At 37.5% G+C, this 20,382-nt stretch overlaps 1 protein-coding gene across 1 annotated transcript; it reads left to right on the top strand.

Annotated features, from left to right (window-relative positions):
* The first annotated feature begins 1,886 nt into the window (after nt 1–1,886).
* On the top strand, nt 1,887–20,067 carry gas2b (growth arrest-specific 2b). Its single transcript, XM_041793984.1, has 7 exons — nt 1,887–2,109; nt 2,984–3,093; nt 5,076–5,217; nt 6,572–6,635; nt 8,484–9,027; nt 9,121–9,228; nt 19,855–20,067. Exons 1-7 carry the CDS (start codon nt 1,887–1,889, stop codon nt 20,065–20,067), a joined length of 1,404 nt encoding a protein of 467 aa, XP_041649918.1.
* The last annotated feature ends 315 nt before the right edge of the window (nt 20,068–20,382 follow it).

Here is a 20,382-nt window from a genome sequence, read left to right on the forward strand (position 1 = left end):
GTGTGTACTGTTAGATTTAGAGTATAATGATGCTAGTGTGTAAAATTAGTCTCCACATGTATTGTTTTTGCAAGAGTGCATGACAGCTCTGGGTATTCAATCCCCATACTTGTTACTTCAAACGCCTTTAAGCTCTTAAGATGAATTGCTCTCTCAAAGATTAACTTTACATTTTGAAGTCAGTCTCGAAATAACACTTATATACCAATATCCTTTTATTCAGTTTCAGAACAAGATGACCTTGTTTTGTTTGTTGTCTCTCCTGATTTAAGAACCTGATTTAAGGCTTGTTGGAACCGATTATTTTTTCCATTGATCCTCAAATGTGTCGCACCAATGTGATCATTTCACTGATCCTTATGGAGTCAGTGAATCCCAAATCTGGGATTGTAAATTTTAGATGTTTACCATTTTTGATTCCAGGTTCGGAGGCATCCAACTGAATACTCACAAAACCCTACAGCCAGCTAAAGCTGTTGATCGACCTCCATATTTGTTTGTCCTTTGAAGACACGTTTAATCACTCATATTTTTGTGAGATCTCATATCTCTGGAATCTTCACTGTGAAATGGTTACCACACACCAAAGGTTCTCAACTGGTGGGTATGGGCCCAAAAGTGGGTCAAGGAGCCTGTTTTGCCAAGAAACAAAAATTGCGCCAAAAAGTCCACGAAACTCTTTTAAAACATACGCGTTATCAGAGGTGGGAGTAAGTCACTCATGTGCGGTCTCAAGTCATAACCTTCAAGTCTCAAGCAAGTCCCAAGTCACTGTAGTGAGAATCCGCCATTAGCCCTATCTCCCAATAGTACAGAATCCTTTTAAAAACCTGGATCCAAAAGGTGATCCGGATCACTCCCAACATCTAATCAGTTCTTCCTTATGCCTTCCTTAAAATTAAAAAAGTCAAGTCCTTTCGAGTCACCTGTCTCAAGTCTAAGTCAAGTCTCAAGTCATGAAGACCAAGTCACAAGCAAGTTGAGTCTTTTATCAGTGTTCATCAAGCAAGTCTCAAGTCCTTAAATTTGCGACTCGAGTCTGACTCAAGTCCAGTCGAGTGACTGGAGTCCCCCACCTCTGCTCCTTATATCCTGTCTCTCTGATTTGTTGTATACTTTATACTATATGACACCAACTTGTACTGTTTTCCATCAATTAAATCGGATTCATTGTTAAATATCTGAAATTTTGGTCAGTTTCTCATTGACGAATTGATGGTGGGTCCTGAGGCTTGACAGGTTGAGAACCAGTGCTATACACAACAGGTGTGTGATTTTTCAGTCTAGTAGAGCCACCCAGTGTGCACATTTGGGGGACTGTAATGTTCACATTTGGTTGAAACTGTCCATATGTCCATAATCTACCACGTTTTTTGAAATTGGTTAAAATTTGTAAATGTCATATTGCAGGAGTGGAAAGTAACTAATTACATTTATTACTGATTGTTTTGTTGTTAGACACAATTGCAACATGAGTGAAGTTATCCACTGAGTCAGAGTTTTCTCTGACTTTAGGTGTTCCTTTATTTGAGTTTGTTGAGAACCACTGGTGTAGTGTGTAGCCATCCTCACTCATGTAAAGGATAAAACAGCATGAGGTGATATGTACTATTTTGCCCACACAAGGTGCCAAAATCAACACAAATCCAAAGTTACTCACAAGAGCTTTAAATAACTGACTTTTACAAGTTATTTGTTCATCACCAGCTGCCAAAACCCGTAATATATAGTGACGTTAACATTTATCACATCATCACATGATTCCGTGGAGCCATCTAGCAAATCAAAAACTGTCTGAGTTAAAACCCCCAAAAGGCACTAAATATATCCCTTCTATCTATTATTTTGTACCTTAGGGTTTGTCAAAGCTCAGTCAGACCTGAAGCATGGAGAGTGACCTGGGAGAGATGAACACCAACCTCGATGGTCCCCTAAGCCCAAGGATCCTGACTGGGTTGGGAATGGCTTGTCTTCTTAGCCCAAAGTACCGACACTCTGGGCCTGGCCTCACAAGTCCTCAGGAGTACAACCAGTGGCTGCCAAACCGTCATGACGCCAGCCTGCTGCCCATGAAGGAAGACCTGGCTTTCTGGCTCAACACACTCATGGGTGAGAAAATTTACTTTACTCTAAATGCATTAAACTACACTGTCTACTTTACAGCTACTGTAAGAAGATGCTGTGACACTTCTGTGTAACAGATTTAGGGAGGGTTAGGGTTTATAACATTAAATCACTCTTTAGGTTTTTATTTTTCCAATTATCTACAGATGAATAAACCGTGACAGCTAAGAAGCCCCTTAGAAGCAAGGGCTTTTATTTTGAAAAAACAATGATAAAGCTGCTGTCACATTAAAAACAGAGGCACATTAACCTACTTATTATCCCAAATCCTTGAAATACCTCTCTGTGAGGGGATCCATGGCGGGTACTCAAGGGAAAGGGTTGTTTCTTCCTGCTTTACTGCTTTGTGAGAGAAAACTTAAAAGGTCTGTTCATGCTGCAACATGTTGAAAGATGTCTGGAAGTGAAGTGACAAATATTTCTATAGTAATGCAGCCGTGCTGTTTCACCAGTACACAATGACTAGACAGCAGTAGGAATATTATTCTCAGTTTTTCATATGATATCTGAAAATTTGATTAAAAGCGTCTAGGAATGTGGTCAAATTAGTCAAAATACTGCTGTTTTACTGTTGCATAACATGATTTTTCAGAGCTCATGCAGTAAAATCAGCAGTTCCTTGAACATTTATCCTTTGTCTTGAAAGAATTCTACTGAACCCCACACAGGAGAGTCTCCCTTACTTAGTGACAAATAAGTTGTATTTGCATTTTGTGTTTTTAAGGTTGACATCTTAATTATCCCTTAGAAAAATGTAGGTCTTTGACTTGGGAGATTTTTAATGAGATATAGAATATGACCGTGAATGTGAAAGAAAGAAGATTTCTGTACATGTTTTAATGTTTGTTTGTTTCTTCAGGTGTGGACCTCACAGCTGATAGTCTGATGGAGAGGCTGGATAACGGCATTCTCCTCTGTCAGCTGGCACAGCTGCTGCAGGAGAAAATGATCCATACCAGCAATGGCAAGGTGTCCACAAAGTCATACACATACTGTAGCAAACATGGACACAACACAGAAGACAAAATGCATGCAAGGTGTCTTTATTACGCTATAAAAAAATGAATAATTAATGATTACAATACATAACGTAGGTTTTTGCACATACATGTTAAGAGCAATCAAACATCACTTCCTGTTCTCTAGAGTGATCACCCCCACCTTTGGTTTAAAAAAAGGCCCAGAGTAGATATTGGTAGTAGATTTGCAAGCACAGAGAGCAATACAATTAAATGTGAATGCATTTTTTTCAGGTTTCAAACAATTTAAAGACCACAATTTATGATTTTCTGTCATTAAAGGATGCAGGAGTCTAAAAGAAGATCACTGTAGGTTTTGGCCAAACCAGAGAGGAGTGAATTCATAAAATGAGGGAACAGTGTTGTTTTCCTGATTTCCAGGGGTGAAAAGAAACTAATTACATTCACTCAAATTCTGTGATTGAGTATTTTTTAAGTACTTTTAGGTACATTTAATCAGTATGTTTACCTCTACTTGAGTATGTCTTCACCAGTGTAACTGTACTTTTACTTGAGTCGAGTTGTCAAGTTATCCACTGAGTTAGACTTCCCGACTGTGACTTTAGGTGCTCCTATAAGACACATAATGCATATTTTTCATCAGTTTGCATTACCTTGTTATGAGGTTGACACTCTGCTTTGATCTTGTCAGAGGAGACCCATCTTGCCACAGATTTTCAAGAGTTACTGAAGCTCTGTCATACTGGAAAATATTTCACTCTTTGTGCAAAAGTGTAGTTTAACTATATGCAGTATGGACACTTTTAAAGTGTTTCATTTAACCCTATTTGAGTTTAATTAACTGTCAATTTTGCTGTGTATTTTAGTTTATTATAGAGGTGTGACTTTACCGGAGCAACATGGTTAGAGATCTTTTCTCTTTTTATTGTAAATAAGGAAGGATCATATTTTACTGTAAATCTCTTCTTTAGCAGCTCATTACCATGTACTTAAACTAAATGAAATTCTTTTTACTTTTACCTGAGAACATTCCCACCTCAGTAACTCTACTTTTACTTGAGCCATTAGTAGTGTACTTCTACCACCTCTGCAAATAACCTTATGCCAGTTATCGCTCTATGACAGCAGGGGCTGTTGTTTACCTGTCTGTTGTCGTATTCTTCACATACTAACAAACATGATAACAATGTTAAGATCAAACTCAGGAAAAACAGTTATAATGCACACATATAAGGCATGCACTGTTAGTTTATGACATCTCTGGTCACAAGATGGGCTTGTTTGTTCAGTTTGCTGAAGAAAAGGTAGGGATTCTTGAATACATCTACAAATATTTTTATTCTGTTATGCTATGATGCTGATTCTTGCTTAGATAAGCCACAACTTATATGTTTACCTCACTGGCTGTTGGATTTGGCCTCGTTGTATCCGTGTAGGTTATGTATTTTAAGCTTTTAAATCCCTGAAGCCCCCGTCTTTCCCATTTCCTGCCATACATTTAATTGGAATGTTTTCACCCAAAAAGGGGCTTAGCCAGCTAACTTTGGTTGAAGTGTCTGGGTGGATTTCTCATCAATATTTTCATGACAAATTCAAGTCAAGCTGAGGGGATGAAACTTAAAGCCCACAAAGGCTTAAACCAAAGAAATGAGATCTGGTTTGAGGTTGGAAATGTAAGTGCCGTGGTGCATTCAGACATTGTTCTTATTTGTCCATGTCAGATTTACCTAGGTGATTTTTTTTTTCATACACATTTTGTACTAGAGAAGAGCAAGAGAGATTCACCTCTTTTTACATGTTTGATATGTTGATGGTTGTTATGCATATTGTGATTTTGCTCTGAAAGAGCTACGTCATATGAGCCTATATTTACCAATTTCAGTGTTTTTCCAAAACTGTATTTCCTCTTCTTCTTTGGGTTTTGTGGTAACACCCATAATTGTTGTGTGTCTTTGTGTTGAAATAACCTAGCCCTTCACGAGGAGAGTGATCCACTGGCGAGCAGATGCAACCTCAGGATCATTTTTTGCCCGAGACAACACAGCCAACTTTATCTACTGGTGCAGAAAGATCGGCGTTGATGAGGCTTATCTCTTTGAGTCTGAGGATTTGGGTGAGTTAAGACCGGAGGTTGTGCCTTACATTATGGACTTTAAGGAGTTTGACTTGTTTTTTCTTTGCCAGTAATGGCCTCATGAGAATCATACAATGCATGTCTTATACTGTGATTTTAATTCGATTACTTTTTTGAGACCTTGTCCTCAAGTGGTCGATATAAAGAAAAGACAAGTCATGGCAACTGTTTCCAGGCAGCAATAGGTTTTGTGCTTGAACATCATGTTCCTAACATCTCCTCTTAAATCTTTTCATACTTCCTCAGTCTCTTCAGTACCATTGTGATGTTACTAATCCGTACACCCTCTGGCTTTGACTGAAGAAGAGGAAGAACTTATCATAAAGGGTCTTTTTTGTAAAAAGAAAAAATAAAACACTAGATTATTTCACACTTGCAGAAAAGTAATAAATACATGGCCCACGCTGCCTTTGTTACACAAGCCCAAACAACAAAAAATAATTCAAAGATATTGGTTTAAAGCAAAAATATATAGAAAAATGAGATGAGTCATGTTTTTGTATGACTGAGTCAGTGTGAAGATTATTTCTGTGCTTTCAGACTGACTGTGTAATTTCTAACTCTCATCAGTCTGCATGTGATCAGTATGTATATCCTTAAATGTAGGCTATCCCCTGTCTTACTTGGCTTTGTCTATGCAAAGTGATGGATGCGTGAGAGTGATTATGTGCAGGTAAATCCCCTCCTAATACTAAGCTACCCTCACAGGCAGACTAACCCATCTCACTTTAACTAATTAAGTGATGGAGAGAGTGAACTTCACTTTGACATGCTGCAGATTTCTGTCTTGCTGGCATAAAGACTGTTCTACTTCTTTATTTTGTCTCTTCTTCTTTTCCTGCTGCAGCCATGATGTGATGGTGGATGTGAAATACAGGTGAATGAAGATAAATAGTTTTATTAGTGGTGAAATTATTATTATTCATAGTACATTTGCAGCTGTATTCACTTTTTATGCATGCTTATCCTAAACAGCTTCTTAAAAAAGAATGGACTAGATTGTTTCTGGTACAAAATAAGTACACTAACTTCACTTTTTACTGGATTGAAAGAGAAGAGGAGGTTAGAGGGTGACTTTGTTTTAAAGTTTTCTTGCCCTCATACCCTTACCTGCACATCCAGAGAACCACAGGAATTTCTGCTCACCTGAGAGATAGAGATAGAGGTGCACAATAGAGTCAACCTTAAATGTGCCCTCTCAGTTCAGACTGCTGCCCCTCTATTCCCCTGATAACTTTATCTTGGAAAAACATCTTTTTTCCTTTCAGATTAGTAACTTGTTTTTTATTTCCACTCTTCCACCCCCTTTTTGTGATGTATGTACTTTCTGAAGTCCTCCACAAGCAGCCTCGGGAGGTGTGTTTGTGTCTGTTGGAGCTGGGACGGATTGCAGCCAGGTAACTAAAGAAAATCTAACTTTTTGCTAATTATTACAGCAATTTACCTATAACTGTAGCTGCTAACTTTGAACAATTTATCATTTATGTTCAGCTTAACATTTGAACAATTTATGCATTTGCTACAATAAGCTATTTTATAAAGCAAACTACCCTAAACTTTAAGCTAATTTTATTGTTTTCACTATATCGGCCTATGTATCTACAGCACTTTACTTCTATCATGCTATTTAAAAATGTAAACTTGAAGCCCCCTATATGGCTATTTTTCATTACTTACAACTACTTTAGCCACCTGCTTTAACCACTTTTCTGTCTTGTTTCTTTAAGCTAACTGTTTTACAGTTTAACTTTCTCTATTGTCTATCATTTTTAGAGGTATTTTAACCATTTACTTGAGCTAACTGTTTTAACGTTTTTTAAACTAACCCTTCATCCATGACTTTTTGCCCTTCTATTTTAAATGTTTGCTAGCTTGTTTTAGCTATCTACACGGATGCTGAGTCACTCCTTTTAGCTATTTCCCCAGTATACTCAGTACTTTGTGCTGTTTCTACCATCCACTCATTCCCTCAAGGTTTTCTGAATGTTAGCTCATTCCTTCAAGCTAACTAGCTTACCTAAACTGTAAAACAAATTTTTGAGCTAACTCCTTTTGCCTTTTAGCTAACTGTTGTTTCTTTCCAGATACCTATTTAAGCTCTTAAGTCTTTCCTTTAAGTCAACTATAAAATTACCATTTTATTTGAAGCTTAGCCTGCTAGTTTAATTGTTTAGTCTCCCCTTTTGATGTGATTCTATCAACCATTTTACATTACTTTAAGCTAACCTTTTTTAATGCATTACTCTCTTTTTATCCAGCTATTGTTATTGTTGTTTTTTCACTATTTCCAGCTAGTTATTTCAACCAATTATTTGTTCCTTTCAACTTTTTATGCATTATGTTTCATAGCCTAATTAATCTATACATCAATTTACATTTACACATTCTATTTTGGCTTTTATACTTTAAACCAGTGGTTCTCAACCGTTTTTTCTTAGGACCCCCCTCTTCATACATAAGAGAAGCTACTGTAAGCCACCATCTCAGGACTTTTTACATTTAAAGTTGTTAATTTACGTAGACCAAATCTTGTGTGGTAGAAAATAAGACCTGATGAAGCAGTTATACTTGCACGAGTTGTGCAGTTGATAGCCTCATCAAATTATACTTCTTATTGGGACTGATCAATAAGAAGTATACTTATTATCAATTATTTTAGCCCAGAATCATCATATTTTCATTAGCATCTTTCTTGTGAATTTTTGACTTTACAATATTATAAATGCATGACTTTAAAAACATAAAATTTTTGAGTGTATAATGTCAAAATGTACAACTGTTTAAACTCTGATATTCCCGGTATTTTCTTGCTAATTTACAAGTCTTTAAACTCAGAAATTATGTGTTTGGTTTTTTGTAAATACACAATTTCATAGGCATCTGAAAATTTTGTTTTTTTTTTTTTTGGAAAATTTCAACTTTTTTTCTATAAAAAATGAATAGATTCTCTTTATTTTTTTTATCTGACCCTAACATTCCAACATTATGATTTAAAAACGTGCACATCTGATTTCGACTGCTTTAAGCTAATTGTTCAAACCATTCTACCATTACTTTTCTTCCCTGATTAACTGTTTATTACAATTTAGCTAGCTATTTTAGCCTTTTGTCATCACTTTTAGCTTTTTTCTTATCAATAGCTACTACTGTATTTTATCTTTTTTTTTTTGTTGGTATTAGTTCAAGATCACAATTTCAGATTTCCTAATAATTAGTGGTATATTCTCTGAAAATGTCTTTTTCAGATATGGAATTGAACCTCCAGGATTGGTGAAGTTGGAGAGAGAGATAGAGAGGGAGGAGGCTGGTTGTCTGTCTCCATCATCCCCTCTGCCCTTTTCCTTTTTACCTCCCACATCATTTTATTCACCATCACAGTCATCCCTGCCTGAAGCCCCCTCTCCACCTCCACTTTCTCCTCCTCTGCCTCCACCTGCGCCCCTCACTTCAAGCACAACCTGTGTGTCTGAAACCCTCGCTGCCTCTGTCGTCTCTGATCTTCCATCAGCCACAACAAACCCGGCACCTCCATGCTTACCCCCTCTTCTGTCCTCTAACCCGTGTACATCCACAGCCTCAACACAAACACCTTTGTTCTCCTCATCATGCTCCAACAAAACATCTGCTCAAACTTCATTGTCATCAGTGCCACCAGGCCAAACTCAAAACCATCACACTCCAACAGGTGTACCTCCCATCACTCCCCCTCCTGCAGCCTTGACTCCACGCTTCTCCAGCAAATCCATGAGCAGGAAGAGCACAGGCACCTCCAACATTCTGGATGATATTGTATGTATTTCACTTCCAGTAACATGAATGTTATTCAATCTAACATTAACTGAAAGTATATACTTGAAGTGTATTTTCCCTCTGTTTGTCCAGGTGAGAAACATTATTGAGAATTCTCCCTGCAGCTGTCCAACCAAGTTTCCTGTTCAGAAACAACCTAAAGGCTGCTATCGTGTTGGGGATAAAGTTCTGTATATACGGGTGAGTGATTTGGGCTAACCCTGTCTCTTATGCATAGAGCAGGCCTGCCCACAGAATTGACTGGGCCCTCCTCAGTTTTTAGCTATCCTTTTAAATCACTGTTATGCCTATTTTGCCACGTTTTTTTTCACATTAAACATTAATTGCCATTTTGAGCCAATTTTTCCTACTTTAAACCCTTTTAACTACTTTGGCCATCCATATCTGCCACTCTAAACCCTCATTTCTCTGCCACTTTGAACCCACTTTTCACCATTTTTCTGCCCATTTTTGGTACTTTTTCCTTTCTCAACCAATATTTGCTGTTTTGTCTCCTTTTTGCCACTCTAACCAATTTTTCCACTGTAAACATTTTTCTCAGCTATTTTTCTACCCATTTTTGCCACTTTTTAACTGCTTTTCTACCATTTTTTACTGCCCAGTAATGCCACTTTTAGCCAGGTTTTTTTTTGCCATGTAAAGCCAATTTTTGCCACTTTCACCACTTTTCACTATTTATTTCTGTCAATTTTTGCCACTTTTAGCCCATTTTAATTTTTTTTTGCCTCTATTAAAATTGTTTATTCTCTTTTCTCTTAGAGTTGTTTCAGTTCCTCTTATTTTATTCTCTTTATCCTAATGTTTGTACATATCATGGCTTAGCTAGGAAGTCTAATATTACTTTCCAAATGATTTAGGCCCCGTCCACACGGAGATGAATTCAGGAGTGTAAAAGTTTCTTTCATATGGATGTTTCATCCACATGGACGTCGTTTTTTTGGAGGCTGTAAACACTACTTTTTGAAACAGGGTCCTAGAGTGAACAAATCTGTATATGCCTACTATTTCGTCTCTGTGTGGACAGCCAACTGCATCTTTCATGAAACAATTACTTCATACATAGCATAGCCCACTTAAGCCGCATGCGTGGGTCCAGCCAAAACAACAATGGCGGATTGCAGGGTTGTGTTCATGTTTTATACCCATGCTCCATAATCTTCTTCTCTCTTTTGGTGCATTTCCGTGGCAGCATTACAGTGCCACTTACAGGCCTGGTATATATACTACAACATTTTCAATGGTTCCATGCTTACGCTGACATTACCTGAAACAATCCTGTGTTTACGGAAAACTTTTTCAAAACGAAACAGAATTATAACGTTTTCGTCTCCGTGTGGACAAGGTCTTGGTTCAGTTTACCCATCCACATTGTTAACATTACAAATTAAAAGGTAATTCTGTCTTAAGAAAATGGGTTTACATTTTTAAAAAGGCTATATTATACTAGTATAATTAGTATAATTATCATAAAAATACCATAATTGAATGATAGTCATTTTGTTGCTTTGATAAGAGTTGTTATTATACAGGTTGAATATAAAATATGATTATCACAGCTTAACTTTATAATTGATCAGAATATTTTTATTTTATCACTGCTTTTATGTTTTTAGTTTAGATGGTTTAGGATATTAAACAGAACACATTAAAGTTAGAAAGACATGATTTACACATCTAACCATTTCTGATTGCTCACCTAATGAAGATGTGTCATAGATGCTACGTCACATAACATGTGAGGTGTCAAGGCAGTTGGGTTTTCAATCAACAGCTGAACCAGCAACACGTACAGAGTGTCACAGGGACAGGTTTACAATCATTTGGGATGGAGACACTGGAGCCTTTCAGCCTCCCAGAGTCATGCACCACCCGTGTGCGTCTGTACAAAGGCTGGAGAATGGCCTTCTGGGAGGCAGGGTTGCTTGGCAACCAGTGGTCAGGATAAGCCCAGGCTGACAATGATTTTATTCAGTACATAGACCTTCAGCAAAGAGTTCAAACCTGGGGGAGAAACATGGCTCTTTCAGCAGATTTTGTAAAGATATGACGGTGGTGTGCGGTTCAGGGCAGCCCACTCGGGAGTCCTAGTGCACTTATGTGGGAAGGGTTTGAATATAAAGGCTTTCCATCCATCCAAACAAATATAAATAATAACAGCTTCAGTGTAGGTTTAAAGCACACTGTATCAAATGTATTGTTGAATTAATATATTATCCACTGATCCATTTGTACATTCAGACTGTAAAATTAAAAACTATCAACGCTATCTCATTAGCAATGTGAAGCTAAAACGGTCCAACTGATCACAATATATCTGTTCTACTTCTAACAGAGGCACAGTGAGGTTTATCATATCATTAGTGGCTAATTGGTTGCTAGTCGGAATCCATTTATTGTTTTGTAATTGTATTGACTCTACACTCTCTTAGGGGTAATCAATCAGCTGTCTGTTTGAGTTTGCTCAGTGCAGACTTGCAGCTATATTTTGACGTGCTGACAGACGACATATTTTCACTTCCCATTTAGAAAATAATGCCCCTCTTCAGTCACAAAACAGCTGTTTCTCTGCAGCTGACCTGTTAATGATGTAGCTGAGCACAAGTTGAATGGAATTCAAAGCAAGCAATAAAAATGAAATAACCAAGGCATTTGGTTAGTCAATAGATGGAATAGATTAAGTGCCTTAATTGTCAGTGGTCAATGTACAATGGAATTTAATGTGCATCTCCTAAAACTTAAATAATAGAAGACATACATGTCTACATGTATTCAAGAAACCATTATAAAAGCAATAAAAATTTGTATCAGTGCAGCTTAATGTTGCTGTTTTAAATCCTAATGCTCATTGTGAACATAAAATTGCAGATTTAACGCAGAAATGCCATTATTTCACATTGTAAGCCTGCTGTTCACCATTTAATGATACAATGCCACTTAACATAGTTACACTTTTGAAAATATTGAAATATTTTAACTACAGTGTTGCACATTTAATCATAATACAGCAATGAACATTACTGTAAACCTGACATTACAGCACATTAAAAAACGACTGTTGAACATATATTAAGTAACCAAATATTGTTGCATATTATATTTTTATTGTACGTTGTATATTCAAATTATGGTAATAAACATTGTTGCACATTTGACACTGCAGCACATTAAAAACCGACTGTTGAACAGATATTAAGCAACCAAATATTGTTGCATATCATATTTTATACTTTACACTGTATAATTATATTATGGCTCTGAAAATTGTTGCACATTTGACAAGACAGCACATTCAAAACAGCCTGATGCACATATTATGTTATCAAATAACAAAAAAATGTTGCACATTAGACAAAAATGCAAATTACAGTTATATAAGTTATTTAATGGTATTTATTGCACTAAATGTTGCACATTTGCTGTGCAGCACATTAAAACATATTATTGCACATAATGTGTAACCAAATATTGTTGCACATAAGACATTGCAGCACATTCAATTCAGCCTGTTGCACATATGATTTTATTGATTGACCAAATATCGCTGCACATTAGACATAAATGCATATTATAGTTATCTAAGTTATTTAATGGTATTTGTTGCACTGAACATTTTTGCACATTTGCTGTGCAGCACATTGAAAACAGACTGTTGCACATATTTCTTTAATTATTAACCAAAAATTGTTGTTGTAGTTATTAAAGTTATTTAATGGTATTCACTGCACTGAGAGTTGTTTCACATTTGCCATTGAAGCCCATTAAAACATACTGTTGCACATGTTATGTTATTATGTGACCAAATATTGTTGCACATTGGACATAAATGCACAATATAGACATCATTCAGCATTTAATGATAAAATGTCACTGAACATTGTTTTGCTTTGGACATTCCTGCAAACAGTAACTACTTTTTTAGACATGTAATGTTATGGCATTTAACATCTTTACTCATCAGGCATTATTGGTAGTTATAAATATATTGTTGCACATTTAATTTGCTAATGACACTGAACATTGCGAATTAGACATTAATGCATATTGTAACTGTACTGTTTCTTGAACTATGTTAAAGCACTGAACATTAGCCAGTGCACCTTAAAAGTAGATTGCATATTTAAGGCTAAGACACTGAATAAGTTTTCATATTAGTCTTTGTTGCACATTATAAAATATTGCACATTTTTTTCATTGACTACTGATGTTGATGAGGCATTGTTGCAGGTAATAAATTATAATTGCATGATTTAAAGTTATTATGTAAAAAGATATTGTTATGCAGTGTGCATTTTTTATACCCAGTTGCAAATTTTATTTTATTATTTTATTAACTGTTGCACATGAGACATTGTTCTCAATTATCATTAGAAGTAGGTAAATAGTTACAAGTCCTGTCAGAAGGAGCATTTTTCTCAAGACGTTGAAGTTTAGAAAAAGGAGAAGAAGGCCCATATGTTTATTTGTTTTAAATTGATTTTGAAGTATGTTTTGGACTCTGTTGAGTATATAACCTTTTGTTCTCACCCTCTCTGGGTAGACTTCACAGGAACAACTCCTCACCATAACTCTATGTCTGTCTGTCAGTTTCAAAACATAATTACTAGTTTGTAGACCTGCACTACTGCCTTTCTTTTCCCCCCCTCTCTCTGACAAGCAAACACACCAGTTGTGTGAACAGAGTGCTGCATCCCATTGACCCTGACTCCATCCATTACCTCCGAGCTCACAGCTGCCCACACGTGTGCAGGGAAACGCACCGTAATCCTCAATTACCATATACCATGATAACCCTTCTGCAGCTCCTAGGAGAGCACGTCATTCAGTGTGTACAGACCTTTTTAAAGAGCAGATACTATTGATTACTGAGACAGAGTCATTAGTGAGGGGGTTTAATCAGACAGCTTGTTAATGAGCAGCTGAGCATGACCGCCCCTCCTCACATGTAAACTTTCCTCTCCTCCTCCCCACCCTCCCCTCTCTATTCCCTCTGGAGGCTATTCAATCACGCTGGCCCTGGAGTGCTCTGCCATTCTTTGGTTTTAAAAAAGAGGACGGCTTTTTCTTTCTTCTCTGCACCCAATTAGGCTCTCCTCCATCTTTGTAGCAGGGACACCGTCTGACTGTGTCAATGGAAGGAAAAGACATTTACGCACCTCACAATATCATGTTGCATTAATTCTGTATTTGATGTTTTCTGAATGAGAGATAAACCTGGAACGGAGAATGAATATGACATATTTTGAAGGCTAGCTGTAAATGAGCAACCTAAAAAAATGAAAATGAGAATGTGAAAATGATGAAATTGTTTTTTTTTTCTTGCCTCCAGTCTTCCATATTGGCAGACACTCCAGCAGGCTTTTTGCTTTCTCAAATGTCCTTGAGCAAAACATTGACTGCATAGAAGCTCTGGGCTCTTTGTTGCATTAGTGACCCTGAACTTACAATGGAGGAAAAAAGGGAGAATGATGATGATAGCAGGATGATGATAATTAGTTTATACTGTTTACCATGTTAACTAGCTCAGCAAGAGAAAAGAATGTAAATGTTTGCTAATGAGCACAAGGCATACATACAGTATAAAGCTTTAAGGAAAGGTCTCCAGATTTGCAGGTATACCTATACTTTTCATTTGGAGCAGGGGATGATCTCTATTTATGATTACGTTGACATTTCAAATGTCAACCTCCTGGTGCTGCTAAAGGAAAACTTTTGCACCAATCAACCCTTTAGTTTAGAGAAGCATCACTGGGAATGAAATTATTTATATATTTTAGTATACTGTATGCAAACCTAGGAGCAAGGAAACTAACAGAGCAAACTTTATCTTTTAATATAAAGTGAGAAAAAAGTGCTGCATTGATTGAGCCACATGCCCTTGCAGCTAACATTGGCAAAACAGTTCCTCTTATCCTCTGGAATACATCAGACTGATTTTATTTAGAATTTCTTACATAAAAACAATACAAAACAAGGAACATAGAGATACAATTTTTCATTCTTTTAGAGTCTCCAGAATGATCACTTTAACCTTTTAAGGGATATTTCTGTATTTGAAGTTAGGTTGTATGAGCTCCTTGGCAATAACAGTGGCAGTAGCCTCCAGTGATTTCAGTGAGCTTTGCCCCTTCAAATAGGATGAGCTTGGGAAGTTAGGCTATACAGGGTAGCAGATGGGTACAGTTTCTTTGTGTAATTTTGTGAGTTTTAGGTAAAAATGTGCCAAAAAAACAAAGCTGGCTCAATTGTACCCTAAATTGTAAATTTTTGAAGCATTTTATTTTTTACCCAAAAAGTCTTTGTGTTTGGCCCTGTTTTGTGATGTGATTTGGCTGCCGGCTATGTGCTCTTCTGCCACTGCATATCTGAACAGCTGTTTGGGTCTGCAGGCTTCATTGAGGAAACAACAAGTAAGTAATCTAAAAATAGATAATTCAGCTTAGTTTTCCACTCAACGGCTGACACAATGTTTATATAAGGAAAACAGATCATACAAACTGTAGCATGTCTTATAATAAGCTATTAGAAGAATAAAGTGACAGCCATAAACATACTCAGATGACAAATTTCCATTCAGCTCTTCTGGTCAAGGTTGGTTTCTCCAACTTATCTTCAGAAGTTGAAGAAGGTCAGTAAAACACCCTCATTCAGTAAGGCAGGAACTCTGGATGGGAAGTGATGCAGGCTGCAGGTGTCTGTGAGCCACTAGCCACAATAACATATGTCCTGAAGAAGTGTTGTGAAGTTCCACTCATGACAGCAGCTGCTCTTATAGACATGGGCTTACAGGTAACACGCCTATCCCAGCTGTTAAGTCAGGATCTCTCATGCTAACTGGTCTCCGATAAAGTGACATACAAAGTATCCTCTTGTATCTATATTAAACAGCACGTCATCATTACTTGAGTCAAAATCGCTCATTTTATTGTTGTTTTAGATTAATTACTTCTTGTTTCCTCTGACAAAGCCTGCAGACCCAAACAGCTGTTTAGATCTGCTGAGGTGGAAGAGCATGTTGCCAGTAGCTGAAGCTTGTATTACAAAATAGTGCCAAACACAGAATTTCTGGGAGGAAAACAAAACACTTAAAAAAATTTAAATATAGTGAAAAATTAAGCCAGCATTGTTTTTTTCAACCATTTTAAGCTTAAATTTGCTAAATTATGCTGAGAAACAATACCCATCTGCTACACTGTATAGCCTAGCTTCCCAAGCACGTCCTGTTTGAAGATAAACCGCTCACTGAAATCACCAGAGGCTAATGCTGCTACTATTGCCAAGGACCTTCTACAACTCAACTTCAAAAATACCAAAATATCACTTTCATGGTGATAAGATCCCCTGTTGTGTACACTGCAGCCAGCCACATGGGGGTGATTGAGATATTTTAGCTACATATCTATGGGGTTGTCAGGCTGCCATCACTGGGATTTAGTAGTTAAAAACATGCAGGAAACAAATCTTTCATTTCAAATGCCAGGTAGAGAATATTCTTCAATCAAACTTTTGGAAGCAATAGCTTTAATCAAGAATGTACAGATAAGCATGTGTTTATCATGCCAGCTTAAAAAAAGACACACCTGTGTGCCTCTTTTTGACTAGTAAGTTGGTAAGATCAAAAGCAAAACGACAGCATACGTAATATTAGGTAGGACTGCATGTGAGAAAATTAAAACATTTGTTACAAGACAACTATTAGTTTATCATTATTCTTAGATGTAGACAAGATAAGGCATGTGCAGCATTTCAGTCATAAAAGGGGGAACTTGTTTCTTCTATTCAAAGCCTAACAAATGCAAAAAGCAGAGTTTTTTAAAATCATACTTATGGTTGAATAATAATGATAATGACAAAATAAAAATAATAATTGCTCAGAATGACTGACAGGTGGATTTCTGAAAATCTCATCAAACATTCAGTTATTCTTGATAAAACTAGTTCATTCATGATTGTTTTGTGGATTTCTCCAATAGCTGTAAATATTTAAAGAAGAATACCACAACATATTTTTTTCTTTCTGACATGTATGGATTAAACAATCTTCTGAGTTCTGGATAGGAATCTGCAGGGGACCTGATGAGGCCCTCAAGCTGCCAGCTGATAATCACTGGTCTTTAGCATAAATTAGCGGTAGCCCACTCATAGACAACATATAGAAGGTCTGAGAAAATCCCTCTGAGGTAAAAATGGTTTCAGTAAGACAGACCTGACAGCAGAATGAGACAACGAAACAATCACACATGTTTCTGCAAAAACTGTAAAGCTGCTTAGCTTCTCTGTGCTGTAAGGACAGGAACTAACTGTACTCCCAAACAGCATCAAAAGCCAGGGATGTAGCCAAAGCCTGCCTCCTACTGGTCAGTGTTTGAATGACACATCCTCTCTAACTGAGTACACTCATGCATCTTTCAGCAGGAAGGCAGAGATGGAATCAATGGAGCTGCCAGCGAGGACACAGGGGAATCCAGGCGCTGGTTTATGGGCTGCAGACATAGCACACTTTGTACAGAGAGACCTGAGGAGGGGAGGGGGTCGTGGAGGCAGAAATAAAGCAGTGATCTACAGTGAGGGCTGGTGTTAAAGATTACAGAACAGGAAGATGCTTACTTTGCTAAATAATGGGCTCAAGACATTGGTCTGCAACACACTGGAAGCCCTCGTTTTAGAAAAGATCTGATTACACTAGCAAAAGGATCAGAGCTTTCTGGGGAGTGTCCATCATAATCCTAAGCTATGTAACTATATTTTACTTTTTTAACTAAATAATCCTTCTTATCAAATAACAAAAATACACATTATGTTTATGCAGTAAAACCTAGCCTTTCTTAAGTGTAATCCCTTTTCTGATAAAAGAATAAGCCTTTTTTTGTTATGTTGACAATGTTTGCCTATCGGACAAAACCTTTTGGCTGACATTCATCGCAAAGCCATAATCTGCTTGAGTCAGGATGTCAGGAAGGAAAAAAGAGAAACTAAGGCAACTTTACAGGGAATATTTCAGCTCTGCAGTGCCTTGTTACCATACTTTTAAGCTCTAAAAGGAGGTACAGTACCTATAAAATGAACTGACCCCGTTGGATGTTTAACCCTTTTATGAATCAGTCATGGTCAGTAGAATTTGGATTTATTTTAGTCAGTGGTCATCAGTATTCCTTGCTACCATTACACCATGAAGACAAAAGAATACTCCAAGCAACTCAGAGAAAAGGTGAAGGAAAAGTAGGGGATGGATACAAAAAACATTCACAAGCACTGAACATCCCCCAGAGTTCAGTTAAATTCATTATTAAGAAATTGGAAGGAATGTGGCACATGTATGAATCTGCCTAGATCTGATTGTCCTCACAAACTGAGACTAGTGGGACAGGCCAACTAGACACCTACGACTACGCTGAAGGAGTTACAAGCTTCAGCAGCTGAGACGGGAGAGAATCTGCATCCAAAAAAAGTTTCAACAGTCAAAACTTTATTGGTGAGCGGCAAAGAGAAAGATGCTGTTCAAGAAAAAACTCGACCAGAGTTCACCAAAACACACGTGGGAGACTCCATGATCAAGTGGGAGAAAGTTCTTTGGTCTGATGAGATCAAAATGGTGCTTTTTGGCCATCAGACAAGATGATATGTTTTGTGGACACCAACCACATCACCACAATCACACCAGTGCTTCACAGTGGGGATTCTATTGCTAGAACAGATTACAAAAGTAAATAAACAAATAAATAGCATAGGCAACTAATAAAAACAAAAATACAGTTGGGAAAAGGGATTGAAAGATGAAAATGTAAATATATTAATTGTTCTTAAATCACACTATGTGCACTAAGAAATTTTTGCTGAAATTACTCAATATTACTGGCTGTTTTTTCAAGAAAATATATATTCTTGATAAGAAATAAATTCTTTAGAAATGAAAACAGAATCACATCACATTCCCTCAGCGTCTGACGGCAAAGTGTTTTATTCAGGATGTCAGACTTGACCCCTGCCATCCTCGACATTTTAATCTGCAGGATGACAGCTGAGGCGAACCGCGTCTGGGCTTTCCTCTAGCACTGTGTGCGTGCATTGATTTCCTCATCCCACACACGTGACACCCACCTCCCTACATTAAAAAAGAGTGCCTCTGCTTGTATTATCACGTCCTTAATGGCTCTGTAATGAAGGCTTTATTGGTGATAGGGCAAGAGGGGGCGGGGCAGGTGCCGACAGGACAATGAATGGCTTCGCAAGGCCTCCTGGGAATTGGGATGTCTGCTGGGAGTTGAGGGTCTGAGCGTTGAACTCATCTCAATTTCTTCTTTTTTCATCTCGGCTTTATATTGTGTTTTTTGTTGCTATGGCAGCAGTGGGATGGCTGTGAGTGAAGGATGTTTATTCAGACAGATCTGACCTAAACACACAGAATTAACCGTGACAACTCATTTGATTGAAAATAAACTGTTTATTAGGTGTTTTGTTTTGCAGATTTGTGTGGGTGTTCTTTTGTGCGTCACTGCATGTGTATGTGTTAATACACACATGTGAATTACTCCTGCTTGTGTGTGTGCTCAGCTAGTGCTATGAGGTGTTGTTTAATTTGGTTTAATGAGATTTTGACAAAGCTATCCATGAGATCATTTGCCTTTCATAGGCAGAGCTACACATGCACCAGAAGCTTGTGAAAATTAGATTGGCATCTGTGTTTGTGCATGCAGAGGGTAAGGAAGGTTGCTTTTCACAGAATTGAGAAATCATAAACATCCCTGAAATGTACCAACCAGAACATACATGTACTCTGAATTTCTCTCCCTCACTGTGCTGTATGTGCAGATGCTGAACGAGCGTCATGTGATGGTGCGTATAGGCGGAGGCTGGGAGACATTCATCAGTTACCTGCACAAACATGACCCCTGCAGAGGAGGAGGAGCAGCTGGAGGCAGATCTGAGGTCAGGGTCTGCAGGGACAAAGTAAAATCGCCCAGTTCGAGCATGTCACCTGACAGCTACATGGTGATGGGTGCTCATTACCGCAGCAAGAAGTAGAGTCTGACAGTGAAGCGGTTTAGCTTCTAGCAAAAGAATTTTTAATTCAATCAGCATGAAATTTTTACTTTTTACTCAAATTTAAACGCACAGTTTGTTAAGTCCAACGCCAGACATGAGATGACCCTTCTTACCATTTATTTTTAGGTGGGAACTCTGTTCACTAAACTTCAATTAACAGCAGTCCATGAGGTGTATTAACAAAACAGTAAACCATAGTTTTAATTTCAAGGATGGATTTCTCTTAACGAGGGAGAAAAGCTGTTAATAGTGACCTTCCCAGTTTGTGCTTTGAGCTACTGCAAAGCTCTCTGG

The sequence above is a fragment of the Cheilinus undulatus genome, linkage group 1 (genome assembly GCF_018320785.1).
Source record: "Cheilinus undulatus linkage group 1, ASM1832078v1, whole genome shotgun sequence".
Taxonomy (NCBI): Eukaryota; Metazoa; Chordata; class Actinopteri; order Labriformes; family Labridae; genus Cheilinus; species Cheilinus undulatus.